Raw genomic sequence first — 24,169 nt, forward strand, 5'->3', positions numbered from 1 at the left:
ATGTAATTAAAATCGACACTAACATTTCTAAAAACTATAATGTTTGAAACTTAAATTTAGATATATTTTGAATAAATGATTTGACTTTGAGATATTAATTTTTACATGTTTATCATATTATTATTATTTGGTATATATTTTCTACCATTTTTAAGAATTAGTCAAATATATTCCAATATAATACGATAAATGATACAGTACAATATGTGAAACGAAATCGATACGGCAATATATTACAATATAATAACCATGTTATGCACTAATTAGCCACCACAAAATAAAAAAATAAAAAAGAAAGGAAAGGAAAAAAATATAGAAACAGAGGGGAGTTATTTTAATCAATGGGCATTTATCAAATTAAAAATGGGAGAAAAAAAATTAAAAAATAGCAACTCATATTTGTATGTCTTTTTTGTTCACCCTAATATAACAAGCACATTAATCTAAATTACATTGCCCCCCCTACTTTTATTTTTTATTTCAAATTAAGCAATAATCTCACCTAACTTGCACTCCCTAAATTTAACCTCCGCCTTATTATCATCCACCCCAAGGATGTCACAACATTCGCTCCTATCAATCTGCCAAAAACAAATAAATAAAATTCAAACAATTATTAAAAAAAATATTCAATGATATACATTAATTACTATATTATATATTTATTTTATTCCAATAATTACATACCTCAATACGCTTAACGGCGGGTGAGAAAACTTTAATCGTCGAGATCGAATCGGCAGAATGGTTACCGGCGGAGGAGCACGGCGGCATGTCGCGCGGCCGTGCCCGCAAATAGGTGGTGACAATCTGATCTCCGGCTACGCTTTTGTAGACGGATTCAAGGAAGAACATGTGGGGGGCTTCGCAAGGGTCGCTCGACGGGAGGCGCGTGTTGAACATGTAGAACGGGGGTTTCGGCCCCTTGGCCCACGGCCTGAAAGTCTCGATCGGCATTTGGAGGTAGCTTCGCGGATGGATTTTCTCGTATATCTGCGCCGAATATCCCCATGCAATGGAGAAGGACCAGTTGGTTGGCCGCTGGTAGCAGATGGTTTGCTGTAGTAGGCGGCTCTGGTCGGCGTCCGCCGCCTTCATGAGGTGGCGCGTGGCCTGCATGCGGTCCATCGACGGGAATATCGGATCCATCGCGTCGAAGTGGTGGAATGTCATGAGGTGGACTTTTGGGTGGGCTGATAGGTAACCGGAGAAGTCACCATGTAAATCCACCTGCAATTATTTTAATTTTTATTATTTGTATTAGCACAAAAATAACACTAAATTTGTGCATTTTTAGGGCTAATTTCATTATAAAATAATTAAAAATGAAATATAATGGGAATTTTACTTGAAAAAATAAAATTATGATTTTTGAATAATTAAAGTAATATACAGGGGTGTCGAATGCAATAAGTCAACAATAATATTACTAAGAATTTCAAATGGCTACATATTACATATTATAATAATTAATGTTAATGGAGAGTATACAATATATAATAAAGAAAAAGAATTTTATTGTATACTTCTAAATTAGTAATAAACAATTGAGATAGGGATCGAAAGGCTTTCACCGGAACCGAAATAAATAAATTATTAATTATTAATTAAGAAAGTTTTAAATTATTTCAATTGCCAATATGAATAAAATGGATATTTAATTAATTAATTTATTAGGAATAATTAACTAGTAGAATCAAAATTCTACTGGCCAGTGGCTACACTAAATTAAATGCAGGTGAACGTGGGTTTAGCAGACAACCCGAGGATATTTGACCAATTTCACTCAAAAAAATAATAAAATAAAAAAACTAATTTAGTATTAATCTCGATTAGGGGATTTTGAAATACAATTAAGGAGAATAATTAATTGCTTTAAATTTATTAGTAAAGTTTGTGGTAAATGGTAATAGTCCAATCTGGCGATTTGAATCGAATTATGAATTTTCCTATTCTATTTTGCACCAAAAAAGATATTTCCAAATCGTTGAATATTATTTTAGAAACAAAACAAAAGTGTCTGAAATATTATTTTTTGCAATATAAAATTTAATTTATATTTTATACAATTTAATATACACCTTTTGTCAAAAAATGGTATGTAATTTAATTTAACCTAGGTGGAAATCAGACGAATCGGAATCAAGTCATCAACACATTCAATAAAAAAATCCATTTTTTTTCGAAAGTTAATTTATTTTAATTCCCAATTCCATTTAAAAAAAAAATCGAAAATTCGGAGAGAAATGCTGACCTGGTGAATGCCTTTGTGAGGTGTAAGATTAACACCAATGTCAGCGATACACGTCATCGTAATAAGATCCGCTGAGCTGCTCTGCGCGTAGCGAATCAAGCACCCATCCATGTCCGCCGCCAGCGCCTTCGCCAGCGGATAACTCAGCACAATCCCGCCGCCGCCGAACGCCTGGTCGAACGAGAACCAGAAATTCGAAATCACGCTCTCCGAATGCCAACCCAGGTAATAATACTTCGTATGATCCAACCCACCAAGAACATCAACTATGTTATCCACGAAGAAGATCGAGTCGTCGTCGCCCATCACGATCCACCGCATATCGTCGTGCTCCTCCCGGAAAAGCTCCAGGATCCCGTGCACCATACGCGGCATCAGCGCGTGGCGGGGCTTCACGTCCCGGAAAAGCTCCGACAGGTTGTCCACGATTCTGTACGGCGGCGCGGTTTCCGGCCACGGCAGGAGATTCGGTGTCGGGGCCTGATCCAGATACACGTAGCCTCGGGTTTTATTCGGCCGCCACCATGCCTCCAGGTATCCCCTTCTGTGCGGCCATGTTTTCACTGAGCCGAGAAGACCGAAAGCTATGTGGCTGAGATTCGTCGGAATCTTGTTCTCGCCGGAGCTGGAGATGTGGGGTTCCGTCCGTGCAGCCGGCGACGCCCATTTGACCATTAAAAGTTGTGGGTTTGCAATATTGAAGATGGGTACGAGTAATACGTATAGAACCACGCCTAAAAGCAAGAGGGTTTTGGTTGGTGAGAAGAAATCTTTGAAAAATAGTGCATACGCCATTTTCTTGATTTTCTTGATTTCTTGATTTGTTATGGAGGAGGAGAAGAAGAAATAAATTGATTTAAATAAGGGGCACAGGTTTTGAGATTATGTAGACTTACAGGGTTGTGTGAATCTATAGGTTGCAGAAAAAATGGAAGATTGGATTATACATGTGAATCCCAACACGGCGTTCACAACATATGTAGACAGATTTTTCATTTTTTCTCATGCAGTAAATGCCATTTTCAATAAAGTTTTTTTTTTTTAGGAAGAAAAATTAAAACCTCCTCATATTTTCCATACATGGTGATTCATAGTTGAGTGTTTATTACCCTTTGTTATTTATATATTTATGATGACAGGGAGGATAATATAATACTTTGAATTGAATTATATGAGACGTAATATAAATAGTCAAATAGTGTTTTAAATAATTATATATATTATTAGTTGTAAATTGTAATGCAGTGGGGCCGGGCATGGTTTGGTAGATATATATATATAGGCGATAAATCGATTCGAACGGCCGGGCACAATGGAACGGGAACGGTAGCTATGGTGGTGCCGTTGTTTTAAGTTAAGAAATGTGACGAGAAAAAAAGTCGATTTGAATGTTGAATACGTGCGATTTAGTTTATTGGATTCTCGCGCCATTTTTTTTTTATAACGACTACTTGGATTTACTAGATTTCTAGCGCCATTTTTTGTAACGGCTACTTTGGTTTATTGGATTAATTCTCGCGCCATTTTTCATAACGGCTACTGAGATTTATTGAGTTTTCGCGCCATTTGATCATCACGACCAGTGCGGTTTATTGGATTATCGCGCCATTTTTCATAAGGACTATATTGTAATTAATTTGTAATCTTTTTTACGGAAATTATTACTATAATTACATGATAAAAACAAAATTAGGTATTTTATTTTCGATTTTTGGACCCGAGGCTAAAGTTTACATCAAATTTTCAAAAGTAAGTAATTTTCAAAATTTTATTATTTTTCAATCTGATTTTGATTTTAAAAAGTACGTAATTTTGAATTTCAAAGTTACCAAAACACTAATTTTAATACTTTTTTTTTATAATCAGCATTAACTGTAAGTCATTTTTCAAATAAATAAATAAATCAATCAAAATTAGTTTTTTTTTAATTAGAAATATTATTTTGCGAAAGTAAAAAAAATAACTTGAAGTTGTGATTCCATTTTTTTTAATCTAAATATCCATTACAATTCGAAGAAAGAAAATACATTTAAAAGTTAGTATATTGATATATTAATTATTTAATTAATCACAAAAAATAGGAATAAGGTGCATTTTGCCATGAATTATACAATTTAAGGGTGGATCCTACCAATTCTAAAACTTATAGGTGCATATCGCCAATATTCCATACTATTATTAGGGTGCAAAATACAATTCACCCGTTAAGACCCGAATACGTTAAAATACACACATAGTGTATATAATTTGACTCGAATAAGCTAGATTTATGTGTTAATTGATTCATTAATGTTAATATCACTATTAGATTTATTGAATATAAAGTTTTTTTTTTGGTTTACAAGAAATATATTCCATGTTATAAAAATCGGAGTCCACTATTAAATATTTTTGTTTCATTAAACGATGAAGGTTATCTTAGTTTTTCTAATTAAATTGGACTAAAATCAAGACATATTTATTGAAAATTTTAATATTTGTGCAAAGCTAAAAACGACAGTTAATAAGGAACTGAAGCATTAGTACTCAATTTTGTGTGATGGCTAGAAAAATGAAGAAAGCAACGTCACCCTTCAAATCATAATTTAATTTTGTCAAATAAAAATTTATGTAGACAAGTTAAAATACATTATAGAACACCATCTATAAAGAAATATATAATTGAAAAATAATTTTAAATGATTTGAGTGTGACAATAGATATAAAGATAAGCTTGAATAATTTAAAATATTCATAAATATTATTAAACCGCTTTGCGTGGTCATAAACCTAAACGGTCCCTTGTGTAAATAATTGTTTGTCCCTTTGATTATTCAAAGATGTCACACCGAAAGGGTCTACTTTTCTTTGCAAATTAAGATTTATATAATTTATAATTTGATTATTTATTTTGTTGCGTGAGTTATTTATTAATTTTTATTTGAAACTTCATTTTTTTTTTCTGTAATTAAATTAACAATTATAATATTATGAACAATAAGATCAAGAATTCATGTTCTCCATAGATTTTTTCTTCATTTTATTGCTTGGATAATTCTATTATTATTATTATTATTATTATTATTATTATTATTATTATTATTTTGGGATCCAGATCTGGATTTTAGTGAATTCCAGTTCAATGCAAATATTAAAGGATACAATCAGATCTAGTTTTGAACAATGTGTATTTGTCGTTAGATTATGAAAAACGTTGTACATAATACTAATAATATTTCTGACAGGAAGTCAACTCCTCGATCTTAACTTATTACGATTCAATTACCTATTATTATTAATTAGTAATTATTATACAGTTAAACCTCTATAAATTAATACAGTCGAGACTAAAATTCTATTAATTCAGCGAATTATTAAATTATCGAGTTAATAATTTGACACATTTTTACCGCCTCGGAACCGAGAGAAACTATTATTTAATTGAGGTTATTAATTTATCGAGGTTCTACTATACACCAATAACAATATCAAAAAGAAAATCAAATAATTACAGAAATTTTCCCTGATTTTGTCAGTCAACAAACATACCCAGCAAGAAAGATACTTGTATTTTTTTTGGATTACATATATCAAAATTTTATTGTTGGACCATAAAAAGATGACGTATAACTATTGTGGACTTTTAATTAAGGACAAAATGCACTTTGCTTCCTAGAAACTTTTAGATTTTGCATTTTCTCCCTTTGAAATTAAAAAATTAGAATCTTTCCCATCCAAGTTTTGTTACAATTGCATTTTGCCACAAATGGTATTTTTCCGATGTATTTTAACTGGTTTTTTCATATCACCGTCAATTGAATGGTATTTTCGTCCTTTCACCAATCCCACCCAAGTACTATAGTTGCCGCTGGTACCGGCACAATTCCAATCAATTTCTCCACCTTATAAACATCTCTCTCGAAAGCAGCGGCTCAACTATCGGTACCTTTCGTTGAAATCGATGGAGATATGAAATAACCGATGAAAAATACCCCGCAGCTTAAACAAAATCTGGAAAGAGGTGAGTTGATCTCATTTTTTAATTTGTAGGAGGGAAAGTGCGAAAACTAGAAATTTATAGGGGGCGAAGTGTATTTTGTCATATAATAATTAATTAATAGTATAATTTTTTTTGAGAAATAATTAATTATTAATAGTATAATAGAAGAGTACAAAATTTTGACCTAGAATCTTACAAATCCCTCACTGTATGAGCTTGGTATATCATGTACAAACAGCACATATAGAAAATTAAAGTAAAAGAATTAATAATTAATCCCAAAAATAAATAAAAATTAAAGCTATGGAGATCCTGTTGAAGCAGATGCTCATGCGATTATTTCATCTGACATGCATTCTCTTACTCTCACTTCTGTCTTACCTTTGTCCTCTTTAATAATGTCACAACACTCACATCTGTCTGTCTGAAATAATTAATTAATAAAAAAACAAATTAAATCAGCAGGCTAATTAAACATATATACATATATAAGTCTCTGACAATTCTTCTCTTAAATAATGCTTATAAACATATATTCAGGGCGGAACCAGGATCAAAACGTAGGGGGCTAGTTAAAATTTTGGGGTTTGGGGCAGCGCATCGAAAAAAAATTTTAGGTTCACAAGACATTGCAAACATACGTTTATATTGAATTTTTTTAATTAAAATGACATATATATTATAATTTTATCATATTTTAAGCGTGACAAAAAATCTAAATTAATCCAAGTTATTCTAATAATCTATCGTACTTAATATTTTGGGAATCCATGGCATTGTGTCATGTTATTTTGTAGAGTCGTTGATAAAAAAAATCACAAATAAACAAATATTCATAAATTTTAAAATAATAGAAGTTTTAACCATTTTATTTCAAAATATATATATATATATATATATGGAGAAGAGATAAAAAAAATTAAGGATTAAAATACATATTTACAAAAATTTTGGGGGGCCAAAAGTAATATTCAAAAAATGCAATCCAAAATACCTAATTTTTTTTTTAATCTTGGGGGTTCAACAACCCCTTAAAAGTTCCGCCAATGTATATATTATAATTATTCGATCGTCAATTTTTCGAGGAAAAAAAATCGAGAGATATTTCGTTTCATATGTATCTGTCCCTATAGAATTCCAATATTGATTAGTGATTACCTACATTCATCAAAACAAAAATTACTGATTACCTACCGATTTTCAAACTTCGTCCTTAGTATTTCTTCTATACTATCTTCATTTAACCAATAACGAAAGAGTATTTTAATTTAATTATATATATTTTTCTAAATTTTAGCAATAGTTTTTAATTTTCTTAATACTTATGCAATTATCTTAAATGTTATTTCATTTAAAAAAAATATGGAGTAACTATTTTTATTAGGGGTTTATTGCATTAGTACCCTTGTATTTACTCTAGTTATTAAAAAATTCCCTATGAATAACTATTAGCGAAAAAGCCCCTATGATGTATTGGGGGGTTCGCTAATAATTTATAATATGTGGGAGTTTTATAGAATTTGATATAATAGAGGGGTAGTAAATATAATAAACGTTTTTTACTGGTATCAGTTTAAAAGTTTAATCGAACTAACCGTAGTGCGTTTGGTGTCCGGCGAAAAGACTCGAATTGTGTGAATAAAGTCCGCAGAATGATTGCCACTTGTCAAACACGCCGGAAGGCCGCGCGGCCACGCCCGAGAGTAGGTGGTGATAATTCCTCCGCCGCCGTCCTCAGCCGCCGTTGTTCTCTCGACTGATTGGAAGAAGAAAGCGTGAGGAGCTTCGCAGGGATCGCCGGAGCGGCCTCTGGTATTGAACATATACGCCGGCGGATTCGGCGTCTCTAACCACGGCGTGAACGTTTCGATCGGCATTAATAAATAGCTACGTGGCATTATTCTCTCGTAAATCTGGGCAGAGTAGCCCCAAGAAATTGAGAGAGACCAGTTACTCCGGCGGTTGTAGCAGATCGTTTGCTGCAGCATCCTTGACTGGTCGGCTTTCGCCGCCGTCATGAGGTGGCGCGTGGACTCGAAACGGTCCTTGGTCGGGAAGATTGGGTCCACCATGTCAAAATGGTGAAGAGAGAGTAACGGCGTTAGTGAGTGGGTCGATAAGAAACCCGAGATATCGCCACGGAAATCGATCTGCAATATTTGTTTATTACAGGGGTCAATTTGCAAAAGATGATGAAATATAAGGGTATAATTATAAATTATGTAATTAAATTGGGAGTATCAAATCAATAAAGTATTAGTCAACGGTCAAATATTGTGTATACCCTTTTTCAAAAATATTTATATGGCTACATCTCAAGTGTGGATTTTGTAATTCATAACCAGAAAAAAATAAAATTACAAACTTACCTAACTCAAAATTCCTGGTGATTAACACGTACAATCAATTAATTAATTAACTAATCTTCTGGCCATTAACATAATTAATCAATGTGAAAATATTATAGACATTAATCAATTAATTAATTAATACCTGGTGATTCCCTCTTTGGGGTGAGAGATTAACTCCAATATCTGCAATACAAGCCTTTGTTGTGTTATCAGCGGAATTTAAAAAAACGTATCGTTTCAAACAATTCTCGATATCTCCGGCCAAAGCTTTCGCCAACGGATAACTCAACATAATTCCGCCACCACCAAAAGCCTGATTAAACGAAAAAATAGAATTCGATAAAATAAACTCCGAATGCCCGCCTAAGTAATAATACTTCGTGTGATCGTATTGTGCAAGAACATCGACCATATTATCCACGAAAAAAACCGAATCGTCGTCTCCCATTACAACCCATCTTAGGTTTCTATGATCTTTTACTTCTCTCAAAACCTCCATTATCCCATGCACCATTCTCTGTGCCCTAATGTCGGATTTGTTGAGAAGCTTCGTTAGGTCATCGGAAACCCTAAATGGAGGAGAAGTTTCCGGCCAAGGGAGGAGATGTGGGCCCGGAGGCACATCGAGAAATAAATACCCGTTTGTGTGATTCGGCCTCCACCATGATTCTATATACGATTTCCGGAATTGCCATGCTTTTTCCGAGCCAACAATTCCGAATACTATGTGACTGAGATCTGTCGGAGAAATTTCTGCCGCTTTTGTAATTTGCGGAAAATTATAGTGATTATTTTCGGAATAAAATGATTGTGAAAATGGTGTAGTTTTTAATTGAGGGTAGAAGAAATTTGAAGCTGGAAAAATTAGGTGTTTGTTTATATAAAAAACACTGAATAAAGAAAGGGAGAGCCCAAATATCAGTACTAGGTTGCTTTGGCTACTCAATTTTGGTTCCATTTGATTGTAATTTCTTGCAAACTAATATGAAATATATATATAATATATTTATATAGAATATATACACACACACTCAAGAAAGAGAGATTTGGAAAATATAATGTGAAAACGTGACTGCTTGTAAGACAAAAGAGAATAGTAAATTAAAAATTATATATTGGAGAACATGACTACTTGTAAGAAAAATTAAAAGAGATGTATAAATTAAAATTATATATTGCTCTAAGTCAAACATAATACATTTGAAAACATTTATGGAAATCAATCTTATTTGTTTATGCTTTTATTATATCAGTTTCTTACAAGGGAAAATTGGATTTTTAGTTTATTGTTTAGAGTCAATATGAGGTAATATTATTTGAATAGATTGTAAAAATGGAAAAGATGATTTCGAGATTTAGCCAATTAATTATTTGCACTTGTAATCAAGAAAAATATATTTTTTTTTAATTTTCTCAATATTGCCCAAAAGTTTTAGGTAAAAACTAAAAACGGTAAGTGACTAATTCAATATACATAAATTGGTTTAATGTTTTCAAATATGATATTTCGAAAATCAAATTTATGCCCGATTTGATTAATGTCCAATTCCGAATCCACGATTCACATTATTTTTTTCCCAATCGTAAAGTTTCCTTATTCACCGCATGTTTGATTCTAATTACAAAATAAAAAATATGTTCGAAATATTATTTTGTAGGATCTCAGACGCTAGCGCTATTTATTGTCCTAAAATCAATTGTTATCAGGAAAGACACAAATGTTAATCTTATAGTACCGCATTCAATACTATAGGAGTACGCTAATAAATACAAACATGCGCACACGACATTCGATTGTATAAATTACATCAAAGCCCATCATATTAAGACATTTCATTGTGTTGTCATGTGTACTAATATTATTTACTTCATTAGATTAATATAAATTACAAGAGAAAATATAATCTGCATGAAATATTTACTTATTCATGCATTAATGTTATATTTGACTTTTCAATCTTTCTTGTTTCCTCTATCCAATCATAAATTAGAGAAAATATATTATTATTATTTTCTGAAAAAGATTAAGTACAAAAAATATGTATATTCATGCAATTATTTCATTTGACCTGCATTCCCTTACAATCACTTCTGCCTCACCGCCGTCGGCTTTGATTATATCACAACACTCGCATCTATCCGTCTGTAATTAAGCAAAAACAAATATAAATGTTTCATTACAACACTCGGTTTTAATTATAAGTGTTGTGATATAACGCATCTAGGTTTGAAAATTGTTATTTGCGGTTTATAACAAAATCCCTCAAAAAACATCTCTCTAAAACCTCAATACTTCCCAAAAAAATTCAAAAAACCTGCCAAAACGCGTAAAAGCCCAACTTGGGCGCCCATTCAGTGCACGCCCAAGTTGGACGTGCAAGCTGCATTTGGGCGCCCGAGTTGGGCGTCCAGTGACAATTTTTTTTTTTTAATTGAACGCCTAAGATGGGCGCCCAAGGCGCGTACGAACGCCCGGAACGGGCGTTCGTATGCGCCTTAGGCACCCATCTTGAGCGTTCGAACATTTTTTGCGAAAAAAAAAGCCCTACAAATCGGTTTGTAGGGCTTTTTAACATGAAATTGGTTCCGTAATTGACCTACCAAATGCATATTACACATAAAAGAGTCGAAATTACATCAAAAAATCGAAATCCAACCCTTCTTCAAGCTCGATTTCGAATTTTCGATTTCTTTTTTTTTTTTTTTTGCTATTTGCAGTTTTGGGGGAGTTTTGGATTGTTTTAAAAGTTTTGGGGAGTTTTGAGAAAAACCGCAAATAACAATTTTGTGACCGTAAATAGCATTTGATATATAAATATATATATATATAGAGAGAGATATGGAGAGAGAAAAGATTGATCACCGATGTGCGCTTTGTGGGTGGCGAAAAGACTAGAATTCTTCGAATGAAGTCCGCAGAATGATTGCCACTAGATAAACACGGCGGGAGAGCGCGTGGCCACGCGCGCGAGTAGCTGGTGACGATTCCGCCGCCGCTGCCAATCGCGGCCGTTTCCTGGACGGAATCGAAGAAGAAAACGTGAGGAGCTTCACAGGGGTCGGCGGCGGAGCGGCTTCTGGTGTTGAACATGTAATTCGGAGGCTTAAGAGTCTTCAACCACGGCGTAAACGTCTCGATCGGAATTATCAAATAGCTCCTCGGCATTATCCTCTCGTAAATATGTGCAGAGTAGCCCCACGAAATCGAGAGAGACCAGTTGCTCCGCCGGTCGTAGCAGATGGTCTGCTGCAGCATCCTCGACTGGTCGGCTTTCGCCGCCGTCATGAGGTGGCGCGTGGACTGAAAACGGTCCTTGGCCGGGAAGATCGGGTCCACCATATCGAAATGGTGAAGTGAAAGCAGTGGGGCCAGTGGGTGAGTTGATAAAAACCCTGAAATATCGCCACGGAAATCAACCTGCAAACATTTGTTCTTTTAAAAACCCTAATATCAAAATTAATATTTTTTTATTATATTAATTATTAATATTAATAATTAATATTAATTACTTGATGATTTCCTTGGTGAGGTGTCAAATTAACTCCAATATCAGCGATACAAGCCTTTGTTGTGTTATCAGCGGAATTCAAGAACACGTATCGCTTCAAACAACTCTCGATATCTCCGGCCAAAGCTTTCGCCAATGGATAACTCAACATAATCCCACCGCCGCCAAAAGCCTGATTAAACGAAAAATAATAATTCGACAAAATAAACTCCGAGTGCCCACCTAAGTAATGATACTTCGTATGATCGTATTTAGCAAGAACGTCGACAATATTATCCACAAAGAATATCGAATCGTCGTCTCCCATCACTACCCATCTTAGGTTTCTATGGTCTTTTACTTCTCTCAAAACCTCCATTATGCCATGCACCATTCTTTGTGCCCTAATATCGGATTTGTTGTTGAGAAGCTCGGTTAGGTCATCGGAAACCCTAAACGGAGGAGAAGTTTCCGGCCACGGGAGGAAAGGTGGGCCCGGTGGTTTATCGAGAAATAGATATCCCTTTGTGTGATTTGGCCTCCACCATGATTCTATGTATGTTTTTCGGAATCTCCATGCTTTTTCCGAGCCGACGATTCCGAACACTATGTGGCTGAGATTCGTCGGAGGAGGAGGAGAATATTGTTCGATCGGCTTTGTTACGTGCCAAAAATAGTTGTCGTTGTCGTGCGAAAAAGGTGCGGTTTTAAGTAGGGGGAAGAATAAAGTATCTGGAGATGGAAAGATTAGGTGTTTGTTTGTGTAGGAAAAGGTGATGAGGTAAAGGGGAAGCCCTAATATCAAGAGTGGGGTGCATTGGCTGCATAGTTTTGGTTTCATTATTTTGATTGAAATTAAATTGAATTAAATTAATTGGGTGCAAATAATTTGGAGATGTAATTATTTGTTATTGGAAAACTTTAGAGTAGTACGTACTAGTTAATTTGTGTGTTGTAGATCAGATAATGCATGCATGAAGCATGATTAAATAATCACATATATCTTATTGTGTGTGCATGAGATTGGAGTGTATATGATTGATAATCCATGTGATTTACCTATATGAAATTGAGTACGCCAATATTAATTATCTTCCAGTAAATAGTAATATTTAAAAGTATTTTTTTTATTTATTTGTAGTGTACACAAGATCAATTAGGTAATTTTTATTTATTTATTTTGATAATTCATGAAAAAAATCGCTCAATACTTTAATTTGTATAATAATAAAAGTACATTCAACTTTAGGATTTAATGAATTTTCAATAGTTATATTACATGTAATAATTTTATTTTTTTTATGAAAAATATGCAAAAACACCAAGAAATCGAAAGTATATACTGACAAACTCGATCGATCACTTGAGTGTTCACCTTATTGAATTAAAGTACAAAAAAATAAAACAATAACAATTAATAGCCATTCATTTTATTTATTAAAAAAGATGATGAGGCAAATTCCAATGCATGTTCAAAAAATCAGTAAAAATATATTTCAATTTTGTTAGTGCAAGTTATGTGCTCTCAATGTGCTTAATATATCGATGCAACGTAACATTTTATTTGTTACATATATGTTATATTAATTTAACATATATATATATAAATATATATATATATATATATATATATATATATATATATATATATATATATATATATATATAACAAATCACGTGAAGCATAATTTTAGGTTAAGATAATTAATTCGAAAGGTGACAACTAATAAGTATCTGTTCAGCTTTTTCAAAATATAAATCAAGGTTGGCACGTACTTAATTGCAATGTTAGCCAATATTTATTGCTACCTTGTTCTGACATTTGCAAAAATATATACTGTACTGGTAGTACGCAGTGCATTTCAAAATTTAGAAAAAAATTAAACATCTAATATCATAATATTATTCGAGCCAATAAATATAAAAACACTATCCAATTAATCAAATAAAAGTTTTTAATCGAGGATCGAAGAACATAATCCTCTAATTTTGCTCAGCATTTCTTCTCAAAGCTCGGGCATGTCGTAGCCCGCATGCGTTGCACAAGGTCTGCACAATAAATATAAAATTGTAATTTCTACACAACTCAACTAAAAAAAAAGGGACAATAATCGGAATTTATGAATTCTCAATGATTAATTTTTTTTTTATAAAAAAAATAAATATAAACAAAAACATTAAGAAATCGAAGGTGAGAAACTCACTTGAGGGCCATTAGGGCCTTTCCTCCAAAGAGGAGTGTTGTCGGTTCTGCATTCGTCGCAGACTTTTGCTTCTTCCTGCTCGCCCCTTCGTCTACGCGCGGGGGGTGCACGGTTTACCTTATCGAATTAACGTACAATTACATTAAACAATAATAATATCCATTCATTTTATTTAAGAAAACATAAAAATTGGAAGTAAATATATATAGCTAGTGCAAGTTATGTGCTCTCATTGTGCTTAATATGATGCAATAAGTAACATTTTATTTGCTATATATGTTAATTAAGGTTGCATATGTTGAACATGTAACTAATTAACATGTTTTTTTATTTATTAAATTAACATGATTTATATGATGAGGCAAAAAAATCATGACATTTTTTCCCTTTTTCTTAATGTTGAAACTATTTCTATAACCAGCTAAGTGAGTTGTCAGAAATAACCCTTACAGCATACAAAAATGAGCAAATTAAAATAAACTAATATAGGAATACAACTTGAATATAAAGAGTATATATATATATATATATATATATATATATATATATATATATATATATATATATACCTGATTATTATTTAATGCATTGTCATCCACATTTGCAACTCCCAGTCTGAGAGTAAGATCAACATTGACAGCTTGGTTATCGTTCACAGCTTGGTTACCGTTGCCACCTTGCATTTTCTCTAATCAAAACTCAAAATATTGATCAATATTTTTATTTTTATTATTAATTTATACATATATTAGAATAATGAAAAATTAAAGGAAATCAAGTTGAATATTACAGTCTAGTATACAAGTCAGTGTCTAAATATAACTTGTTTAAATTAACATGTCTAAATAACTACAAGAACTCATATAATCAATAAAAATAAAGAACACAATAGTATTTATTTTCAGGCATTTCTTTAAGAATAATAAAATTACCAAAAAAATCATTTATTACTACATAAAGAGGCGCCCTTTGTCGGATAATAATAAAAATTAAATCCGTTTTTTTTTTCCTATTGTCGGAATGCTTTCTTAAGATCTCCAGTAACTGTAACACATACGACAAAATCGACAATGATAACGACAAAAAAGAGATGGCGGCAGGCAAAGATCGACAAAACAAGAAAAAGAAAAAAGATCGATCATCTGATCAAGTGTATGTATTCAACAAATTACGGAATCGCATAATTAACCCTACAATTTTTTTATTTTTTGTTTTGTTAATTAATTAGTTTATATTTCCATTAAAGGAAAAGAGATCTATATATAAACCAACCAAGATACCACTTAAAATTTAAATTAAATAAGAAATTCAATTTATAAAACGGCAGCCAAGATCGATCACTCTCCAAACGTACACCACATAAAAAACACACATAAATTATCTGAAGAATTTAGAGTTCAATAAATTATGCACAAAAATACTTAGGATATACCTACAAAAACCTTCGAAAATCTTGATATGATCGGCTACAAGAACTTATCAGAGGTCGAGAAGAAGTAGAGAGATCAGTAACCCTGATCGAGTATAATCCTGTGCTAGAGAGAGAGAGAGAGAGAGAGAGAGAGAGAGAGAGAGAGAGAGAGAGAGAGAGAGCGAGAGAGAGTAACACTGTGTACGTAGAATGTTGTGCTAATTAAATAGAGTGTGTTATATCTGCAGGTGCCATAGAGATTGAGACGAATTTATGTTTTTAACTTTTCATGCATTAATGTATAAGTTTGGCTGGATCATATACGTACTTATTGACAAGATGATAATTAGTGACAGAGTGTTTTACACTCATGCATGCACACTTTGTCTGTATGTATTAAACTCTATATCAATATATATATATATATATATATATATATATATATATATATATATATATATATATATATATATATATATCACAAATCATGTGAAGCCTAGCTAGCATAATTTTTAGGTCCCGAAGGTGACAATGAATTAAGTATTTGTTCAGCTTTTTCAAAATATATATACATCAAGGTTGGTACGTACTTAATTGGAGTACCCAATATTTACTGCTATCTTTGTTGCGGCACGTGTAACAATTCTACGCAGGGCATTTGATAAATTACATACATATACAGACATAAAAAGGTGAGTGTAGTTATTATTTCTTTATTTCACGTTATTAAGTTTTGGGTTAATGGCATTTTGCCCCCGAATTTTGACGCATTTTGCACTGTACCCTCTAAACAATTCAAAAAGTTGCACAATGCCCCCTAAACTACAAAAATTTGCATTTTGCTTGTTACCCATAAACTACAAAAAGTTCCCTAAAATCTTCATCTCACTCGATTTAACATATATCAGTTCCACCTACTACATATATCATCCTATAAAACAATTTAAACTTCTAATATCATAATATTCGTCCCTAAAAAAAACATAATTATTAATATATTTTGCTTCATCTAATTAATTACCCAGATCACCAAGATTAATTGATCATATGTTCACTCAATTAATTATATAAATAACCTCTATATATATCGAAACATATTTGTAATATGTGTATATAAGACACTACAAATTAAATAAGGATATTTAAGGATCACGGGGCCCATCGAAGGACTGAGTCTTCCTAAGATTCCAGTGAAGACCATCGTGGATGCTCCGTAAGAAATCGGTAGTGGAATCTGATTGGCAAGCAGTGGGGACTGGCCAAGGTGCCATGCTGCATACGAGCGCATCGCCGGGGCCTAGCTGTTTCCGGCCCTTTCCATCAAAGGACACCCACGCCTGGCAGCGGCTACTGGGCGGCACCACCACTCTCACTGTCACGTGCTCCGGCAATATCAGCGGCCTAAACGACAACGAGTGCGGGCATATTGGTGTGAACAGAATCCCAGGTACCTGTAATAATACAGTAGCATTAATATATAGAAGGGAGACGAAAGAAAAACATATATAGTAATTTTCACATGATTAATATATAGCTAGCGTGGTAATCCCGATTAGAAGGAATCGGGAGAATCTTGTAGAGTAATTGATTGGAAGATTGCCTCTTTAGACTCTTCTTTTCTTCTTCGAAGGTTCTAATCATTTAGAATCCGGTAGAACGAATTTGAGACACTGAGATTTTTGCACATTTGCATAATCTTAAACCGTTCAATATTGTTTTATGAGCACATATATCAACTGATGGGTCCATAGCTCAGTGGTAGAGCATTTGACTGCAGATCAAGAGGTCACCGGTTCGAACCCGGTTGGGCCCTTCAAAGTGCATGTTTTTTTAAACTTCTATCTAAAAGTATTTTTTACAAAAATACAATTTATAAATATACCCCTATATTTTTTTATATTTACATGTACCCCCACGCACCTGTGTGTATCACTGTTTCCGTGTCCGTGCTTCATAGTCAAATACTAAATACTAACCATCACTTTTCATGATAATATCCGCAACCACCCCCCATCCTCCCACACTCGCACACACTCGCTCACAGACAACACATAACAGTAGTAAATAAAGAAAACAAACACATAAACAGGCAAATAAATATAGATAACTACATATAAATCTTAAAAGTGGTTTCCATCCCAAACACACAAGTAAAATTAAAAACAAAGACTATTTTGTAACATAATTTGAAAATGAGTGACTATCTAACAGACTAGTTGCCTATTTCAGAGTGCTCTGTCTTGATGGAAGATTTGACTTAAATAGTATTTAAAAGAAGATGATTTTAATACATTATGGATAATCAAAGAAGCACCAGCCTCCCAATTATTTTGCACCATTAGGAAAGGTTATTTTCAGATAAAATAACAATTGGCATTTACAATCACTTGCCTTTTAACTCATATAGAACATGTAATATGAGCATCAATTTTTGATATTCGAATATGGTTTTATGAGCATATTTAACAAGCAATGAGTCTATAGCTCAGTGGTAGAGCATTTGACTGCAGATCAAGAGGTCACCGGTTGAACCCTACTTTTTTACTGGATCAAATGTTCAAATTAAATTTTGAAAATCTTTTTCATCAAATTCAAATCGTTTAAGAACTCCTTAGCTCAAATCATTAGACTCCTTAGCTCAAATCATTAGATTTTTTTGCCTATTATGATTCGACTTAAATGGAATCTAAATAGATAGAATCTGGTACACTGAGTTTCTTGCCAATCTGATGCATGATACTCAATACAAAAAGGAATCTGGTACACTGAGATTTCTTGCCAATCTGATGCATGATACTCAATACAAAAAGGGACCATTATGATTTGCAACTATAAATAATAATTTGCATTAATGATACTAATTTTATTACCTTAGAATATAGTTTTATGAGAATATTTATCAACTGATGGGTCCATAGCTCAGTGGTAGAGCATTTGACTGCAGATCAAGAGGTCACCGGTTCGAACCCGGTTGGGCCCTTTATATTATATGTTTTTACTCACAAATTCTTAAAATGGTTCGGATGAATTACGTATCTACGAAATTACAATTATGCCCTTGCGGCATGAAAACTAACCCTTTTAGAGTTTAGGTACATTCATTGGAATTCAATTTTACGAGTGTAACACAAATTCTTAAAATGGTTCGGATGAATTACGTGTCTACGAAATTACAATTATGCCCTTGCGGCATGAAAACTAACCCTTTACTCACAAATTCTTAAAATGGTTCGGATGAATTACGTATCTACGAAATTACAATTATGCCCTTGCGGCATGAAAACTAACCCTTTTAGAGTTTAGGTACATTCATTGGAATTCAATTTTACGAGTGTAACACAAATTCTTAAAATGGTTCGGATGAATTACGTGTCTACGAAATTACAATTATGCCCTTGCGGCATGAAAACTAACCCTTTTAGAGTTTAGGTACATTCATTAGAGAAATTCAATTTTACCAGTGTAATTGCCAAGTGTGTAACGTTAGATTTTAGTAGAATCCTATTGAAACCGAACCATTATTTTGAATGGACCACCCGATATGAATGTTTTACTCCATCCTTGTGTATTTTTGCATGTTAATGGAGTTTTTCTCCACAATGCGCTATTGATGTTATAGAGTTTGTATGCTAGTACTTTTCTTGACATAGGTTTATTGCACAAGACCACCATTTTAACAAAAAAGGGAATATTGTAATCCTTTTAGGGGGTTTAGAAGTTATACTATGCCCGGATATTTAGGAGTTAGCTCATCCAAAGGAAACTCGAGACTCTTAAAAAATATATAATTTTGAAGGGCCCAACCGGGTTCGAACCGATGGCCTCTTAATCTGCAGTCAAATGCTCTACCACTGAGCTATGGACCCATCAGTTGGCAAATATGCTCATAAAACAATATTCTAACGTCAAATATTCTAAATATCTATATGAGTTCAAAGGCAAGTCCTCTTAAATGCCAATATGAGTTCAAAGGCAAATGTTATTTTGGATGCAAATGACCTTACCTCATGGAGCAAAATAAATAGGAGTCTGGTCGTGTTCTTTAAGATTTCATTTAAGTCGAATTTTCCATAAAGAAAGAGGACTATAAATACTAAATAGGCAAGAAATCTCTTAGGTATTCATTTTAATTGTTATCTTATATAGGCAAGAAATCTCTTAGGGAGTCACTCATTTTAATTACTGTGTTATGATAGGCCAGAAATCGAGTAAATAGTCAATCATTTAATATAAGCATCAATGTTTGATATTAGAGTACAGTTTTATGAGAACATTTATCAACTGATGGGTCCATAGCTCAGTGGTAGAGCATTTGACTGCAGATCAAGAGGTCACCGGTTCGAACCCGGTTGGGCCCTTTCAAAATATATTTTTTTAACCCCCAAATTTTCTACTCAGATGTTGTCTAAGGGCTCGTTTGGCTAAGCTTATTTGTCTAAGGGCCCGTTTGGCATATATCTTTTTAACCCCCAAATTTTCTACTCAAATGTTGTCTAAGGGCCCATTTCGCTAAGCTTATTTGTCTAAGGGCCCGTTTCGCTAAGCTTATTTTAAACATCTGATAAGCTCTTATGTCCGATAAGATGTTTTAAGACCTTAGCCAAACACCCTCTAAGTATCTAAGACCTTAGCCAAACACCATCTTATGTCTTGACATTTGCAAGAAATAGCATAGTTTCGGATGTATTTGAGACATACTAGATGTGTCGCGGATAAACTCGAAACCAAATGATAAGTCAATGCATTGTATTCCCCTACTAAGGAATCAACTCCACATTTCTAAATTTATTTCCACATACTTAAATAATCCAAAACCCAATTTGAACAGAAAAATAAAGGCCACGAAAAAAAAAAAAAAAAAAAAAAAAAAGACATACCTGAGGATGAACCATTGACCCTCCTGCTGCAAGGGAATATGCTGTGCTGCCAGATGTCGTCGACAGAATCAAACCATCACCCTGTACGCACGTCACGAACGAGTTGTCGCAGTAGCATTCTAGATTTGTGAGGAAAGACGAAATTCCACGGTCGATCGTCACCTCATTCAAGACAAGCATTGGACCTTCGTTCTCGTACTCACTCTTAGCCTCGTCACGGATTATATGACACTGCAAACGATGCCTTAACGTGATACTTATAGGACCACATAGGATCGAACTGAGATACTGTCGGTAATGTTCGCTGTCTAATCGCGTTAAAGATTAAATCGACATGAAGTATTTAATAGATAAGATATAAACACGACCTTAATAAAAAAAAAAAAAATCAGATTTAGGATACGAAACGGAGTCATGAAACCAAGAGAGCCTAAAGAGAATGGCACGATCGGCGGAACGGGACCTTTGAACATAGACGCTGCCTGCAAAATTCGAAAAACGGGAATTTCAAAAAGGAGCACCATTTACTATTAAGATAAGAATAAATAAAAGCTTTGTATTTTTATTAAAAGTACGAAAAACGGACACTTACCCAAAGAACAGTTCCATCTCCGCCCAGAGTTACAACGAGGTCAACCTTTGTATGTAAGAGGAGCACGTCCTTGTCTGGGGAAATGTGAGAAAACGAGGTATTAAGCAGACAAGAAATGTCGAATACCCTAGTAAGAAAATTACACGATGGAGACTAAACGAAGCTTACCGTCTTGCCAGGTTTGTACAAAGCTATAGTACGAAGATTCTGTCAAAAGCTCGGACTTCACTCGTGGCTCCACGTATATATTTAACTTTTTCTGCTCGTTCAACCATCTGCATAGATAATCTAACCCCTTTTAGAAGGTGCGTAACGTAAAGTACGGGAATTAGTCTTTGAGTATCCTACCTGATCATTTCGAGACATAGAATTCTAACCGAAGTAGAATTCGGCTTGGTCAATATAAGCACGGTTTGAGGGGGTGATTCCCACTTCAAAGAAATCTGAAACGAAAATTAGGGGAGGAAAAACGAAATTATATAACGAAGTACCGTTTAAAAGTTGAGTATCAAGAACATATAATGTAATAATCTTGAAAATAGAGAATGTACCTGTTTACTGCTCCGCTCGGCAGTTGTTATATTACCCTTCTCAAACGACACGATGTCGTGTTTGTGGCGATCGCATTTTTCGCCCTTGCAGTACCATGACAGCTTAAACGATGCCTTTCTCATCATCTTATTTGGGACGGAAGAGGGGTTCGAATCAGGTTCACCGTCTCGAAGAACCTCTTGAGCGGAGATATCGTCTTTACCACAGCACAACTCACATTGATCACTATTTTCATCTGAAATTACGGTTCTGTCCTCCGGATTTCCGCCTCTCCCGTCAGTACAATCACCCCCTAATGACAGCACCGGAAAGAATCAGCAGATAATTCCAAGAAGAAAAAAGAATCACTTAAAAGAAAGGAAGAAAAAAAAAACCATTTTGCTCCAACTGCAGATTGCGTTGTCTCTCGAGTTCGTATTTACGCTTCCATTCCGCAGCTTCGGCTTGAGCAGAAGCCTTACCTTCGGTGACCCTTCTCAGTGCCTTTGCAACAGCTAAAACCAAATCGATTTAAACTTCCAATCAAGTCGCGTATAAGCTAAGTATAGCAAATTAAATATTTCCAAGTACGAGTAATCCGGCAAAGGAAAAAAAACTCACTTCTCAGAGCCTCGGAGAACTCGATCAGATGATCGTCAATTCCATGGAGAAGAGGCTGTTGAATAATTTCCTCCACCGATTTTTCCGAATTCAACATAGAGAAAGAATCGATAAATCCATTCTCTGCCGGCGAGACACTAGCATTACCCTATTAAGAATCGATAATAGGTGGTTCGTTATTTACAGAAGTTAACCAAGAAACGTAAATTGCAGAACTTTTTTATTTGAGTATGTGCACTGAGTTCGTAAATCACGACAGCTCGAGTCCGAAATCGAGCTAACTATTGTGGATTACATAGCATCACTTTCAACAGCCAAACCCTCATTTGGTAACTCTGATTAATCTCCAAAGTTACTTAATCACTTAATCATACCCTAGTCAACAATATCCTAAATAAAGAACTCAATCCAGTTAACAGAAATGCTAACAACCTAAAATAAACTTTGAACAAAACCAAGGTTTCAATCTTCCAAGAACAAGGCACAATTCAAGAAACCCAGACGAGTAGCAGTATTAAAACTATTCAGAGCTAAAAAAGAAAAAAAAGAAAAGAAAAGGAGGCACAGTTTACCTTGGTAGAGGTGGAGTTGCTCGGAGACATGGGGCCCACCTCCCTCTTAAACATATGTTTTCAATGTTTGTGTGTGTTAGAGAGAGAGAGAGAGAGAGAGAGAGGTCTGGTGAAGAAAAAAATGGCAGCTACAGGAGGGGATGAAATGAAATGAAGCTGTTTAACAAATATGTATACATACAAATATATATAGATATATAAAAAATTATTATATAATATGTATGAATAAGTAAGACAAAAGATTGATGAGGAATTAAAAAAAGAAAAGATGAATGGGGAAGGCAGGCATGGGAAACGCGAGGTAGGCCTGGTTCGGTGGAGATGGAAAGAAAGTGGGAGGAGGTGGGACCCACTAACCAAGCGCGTGGGCAGTCATCGAAGAAGAAGATGAAATGTTTAATGCAATAAATTTCTTAGCTTCAAGTCATCATCCCACTTTTGACAAGTCAATTTTTTGTACTAATTATTTTGACTTTCATTTTTTTTTTTTTTAATTCCTATAAAATCAAATCGAGAGATACTCAAAAGTCCACCTACCTATATGATTTTGTGGAACATGTCAATCATGTAAATTATTCTAATAATATTTATCTTATGACAAAAACATTATTGTTAGATGCAAGTGAATTGAGTAATATGTACATCTTTTGATTTGGTGTGATTTCTTCTTTCGTTATTGGAGTTTGATTTTTTCGAGGAAACGAAGAATTACCTGATTATGTCAGAGTTGTTTCTTTTTTAAATACAATAATGTCGACTGTGTGCATCTTCAATATCAAATCTTCACCATCTTTCACACGTCTTCGTCGTTCGTCACCGACACATACCGACACATACAGTATTTCACGCGGAGCTACGTACTAAGGAACCAGCTAATCTAAATATGTAACTTCACACTTTTATGCTACAGTATCAAGAAACTTCTTCAGAGTCTCGTTATTCTTGGTTCCAACAAAAATAAGCTGATGATTCTGGTGAAAACAACATCCTATCACTTCAATCAAGGGTTGTTGACTTGTTGTTTCTCGTAATTCTTTGACGATTTGGACATGTTCGGGAACTATTATTATATATCGGAAGGAGAGATAACCGGTGTTTGATTACATGTAAATTTAAAAGAAACAATAAAAAGAAATACAAAATCGTTATCGAAGGACATTTCAGACATTTTGCGTACTTCAATTGAAAATATGATTTACATATTATTATTAGTGGGCTAAGCTATAGAATTGAAGCCCAATATTACAAGTCTATTACAATTGGGCTTTATTACATATAAAGCCCAATCA

General features: G+C 33.9%; 5 protein-coding genes and 4 non-coding genes across 11 annotated transcripts; 3 read left to right on the top strand and 6 right to left on the bottom strand.

Annotated features, from left to right (window-relative positions):
* Positions 1-332: 332 nt before the first annotated feature.
* Positions 333-3,432, bottom strand: LOC105957509 (uncharacterized). The gene is made up of 3 exons (XM_012981435.2): positions 2,255-3,432; positions 688-1,230; positions 333-581 (listed from the first exon to the last, which is right to left on the bottom strand). The coding sequence occupies exons 1-3, from the start codon at positions 3,047-3,049 to the stop codon at positions 486-488; spliced, it is 1,434 nt and encodes a 477-aa protein (XP_012836889.2). The 5' UTR covers positions 3,050-3,432; the 3' UTR covers positions 333-485.
* A 2,927-nt stretch (positions 3,433-6,359) lies between these two features.
* Positions 6,360-9,554, bottom strand: LOC105956305 (uncharacterized). The gene is made up of 3 exons (XM_088816423.1): positions 8,727-9,554; positions 7,829-8,383; positions 6,360-6,657 (listed from the first exon to the last, which is right to left on the bottom strand). The coding sequence occupies exons 1-3, from the start codon at positions 9,540-9,542 to the stop codon at positions 6,562-6,564; spliced, it is 1,467 nt and encodes a 488-aa protein (XP_088672549.1). The 5' UTR covers positions 9,543-9,554; the 3' UTR covers positions 6,360-6,561.
* Positions 9,555-10,571: 1,017 nt separating this feature from the next.
* LOC105957498 (uncharacterized) lies at positions 10,572-13,046 on the bottom strand. 2 transcript variants are annotated; one of them, XM_088816432.1, is made up of 3 exons: positions 12,095-13,046; positions 11,448-12,002; positions 10,572-10,727 (listed from the first exon to the last, which is right to left on the bottom strand). In XM_088816432.1, the coding sequence occupies exons 1-3, from the start codon at positions 12,911-12,913 to the stop codon at positions 10,632-10,634; spliced, it is 1,470 nt and encodes a 489-aa protein (XP_088672558.1). In that variant the 5' UTR covers positions 12,914-13,046; the 3' UTR covers positions 10,572-10,631. The 2 variants fall into 2 exon arrangements, with proteins under 2 accessions (XP_088672558.1, XP_088672557.1); XM_088816431.1 differs by having other exon boundaries at positions 10,572-10,769; positions 11,377-12,002; positions 12,095-13,029.
* Positions 13,047-13,979: 933 nt separating this feature from the next.
* Positions 13,980-15,821, bottom strand: LOC105956294 (GATA-type transcription factor nsdD-like). Of its 2 annotated transcripts, XM_088817628.1 has the most exons (4): positions 15,709-15,821; positions 14,846-14,964; positions 14,277-14,393; positions 13,980-14,121 (listed from the first exon to the last, which is right to left on the bottom strand). In XM_088817628.1, exons 2-4 carry the CDS (start codon positions 14,957-14,959, stop codon positions 14,056-14,058), a joined length of 297 nt encoding a protein of 98 aa, XP_088673754.1. In that variant the 5' UTR covers positions 14,960-14,964; positions 15,709-15,821; the 3' UTR covers positions 13,980-14,055. The 2 variants fall into 2 exon arrangements, with proteins under 2 accessions (XP_088673754.1, XP_012835595.2); XM_012980141.2 differs by lacking the exon at positions 15,709-15,821 and having other exon boundaries at positions 14,846-14,971.
* A 733-nt stretch (positions 15,822-16,554) lies between these two features.
* NADK1 (NAD kinase 1) lies at positions 16,555-23,107 on the bottom strand. Its single transcript, XM_012971835.2, has 10 exons — positions 22,881-23,107; positions 22,309-22,456; positions 22,083-22,202; positions 21,708-22,000; positions 21,505-21,599; positions 21,325-21,431; positions 21,157-21,230; positions 20,968-21,046; positions 20,565-20,872; positions 16,555-17,138 (listed from the first exon to the last, which is right to left on the bottom strand). The coding sequence occupies exons 1-10, from the start codon at positions 22,932-22,934 to the stop codon at positions 16,830-16,832; spliced, it is 1,587 nt and encodes a 528-aa protein (XP_012827289.1). The 5' UTR covers positions 22,935-23,107; the 3' UTR covers positions 16,555-16,829.
* Positions 17,429-17,500, top strand: TRNAC-GCA (transfer RNA cysteine (anticodon GCA)). The gene has a single exon. It is a non-coding gene; the product is annotated as a tRNA-Cys (tRNA).
* Positions 18,596-18,667, top strand: TRNAC-GCA (transfer RNA cysteine (anticodon GCA)). Its single transcript has one exon. It is a non-coding gene; the product is annotated as a tRNA-Cys (tRNA).
* Positions 19,482-19,553, bottom strand: TRNAC-GCA (transfer RNA cysteine (anticodon GCA)). The gene has a single exon. It is a non-coding gene; the product is annotated as a tRNA-Cys (tRNA).
* Positions 19,974-20,045, top strand: TRNAC-GCA (transfer RNA cysteine (anticodon GCA)). The gene has a single exon. It is a non-coding gene; the product is annotated as a tRNA-Cys (tRNA).
* Positions 23,108-24,169: the final 1,062 nt, after the last annotated feature.

This window comes from Erythranthe guttata, chromosome 4, assembly GCF_056151865.1.
Source record: "Erythranthe guttata isolate IM_541 chromosome 4, IM_541, whole genome shotgun sequence".
NCBI lineage: Eukaryota > Viridiplantae > Streptophyta > Magnoliopsida > Lamiales > Phrymaceae > Erythranthe > Erythranthe guttata.

Bases quoted from the DNA above. Each gene is read 5' to 3' on its own strand.
- LOC105957509 (XM_012981435.2), bottom strand. From the start codon at position 3,049: ATGGCGTATGCACTATTTTTCAAAGATTTCTTCTCACCAACCAAAACC. The intron at 1,231-2,254 runs GTCAGCATTTCT...AAATAATTGCAG, and splicing joins CTCACAAAGGCATTCACCAG to GTGGATTTACATGGTGACTT. The intron at 582-687 runs GTATGTAATTAT...TGTTTTTGGCAG, and splicing joins CCGCCGTTAAGCGTATTGAG to ATTGATAGGAGCGAATGTTG.
- LOC105956305 (XM_088816423.1), bottom strand. From the start codon at position 9,542: ATGGAACCAAAATTGAGTAGCCAAAGCAACCTAGTACTGATATTTGGG. The intron at 8,384-8,726 runs GTATTAATTAAT...CAAATATTGCAG, and splicing joins CCCAAAGAGGGAATCACCAG to ATCGATTTCCGTGGCGATAT. The intron at 6,658-7,828 runs GTTAGTTCGATT...TAATTATTTCAG, and splicing joins CGGACACCAAACGCACTACG to ACAGACAGATGTGAGTGTTG.
- LOC105957498 (XM_088816431.1), bottom strand. From the start codon at position 12,913: ATGAAACCAAAACTATGCAGCCAATGCACCCCACTCTTGATATTAGGG. The intron at 12,003-12,094 runs GTAATTAATATT...AAATGTTTGCAG, and splicing joins CTCACCAAGGAAATCATCAA to GTTGATTTCCGTGGCGATAT. The intron at 10,770-11,376 runs GTCACAAAATTG...ATTAAAACCGAG, and splicing joins TATATCAAATGCTATTTACG to TGTTGTAATGAAACATTTAT.
- LOC105956294 (XM_088817628.1), bottom strand. From the start codon at position 14,959: ATGCAAGGTGGCAACGGTAACCAAGCTGTGAACGATAACCAAGCTGTC. The intron at 14,394-14,845 runs GTATATATATAT...TAATTCGATAAG, and splicing joins ATGCATTAAATAATAATCAG to GTAAACCGTGCACCCCCCGC. The intron at 14,122-14,276 runs GTGAGTTTCTCA...TTTATTGTGCAG, and splicing joins AAGGCCCTAATGGCCCTCAA to ACCTTGTGCAACGCATGCGG.
- NADK1 (XM_012971835.2), bottom strand. From the start codon at position 22,934: ATGTTTAAGAGGGAGGTGGGCCCCATGTCTCCGAGCAACTCCACCTCT. The intron at 22,203-22,308 runs GTGAGTTTTTTT...ATTTGGTTTTAG, and splicing joins GTTCTCCGAGGCTCTGAGAA to CTGTTGCAAAGGCACTGAGA. The intron at 20,873-20,967 runs GTATCCTAAATC...TAACGCGATTAG, and splicing joins TGGTTTCATGACTCCGTTTC to ACAGCGAACATTACCGACAG.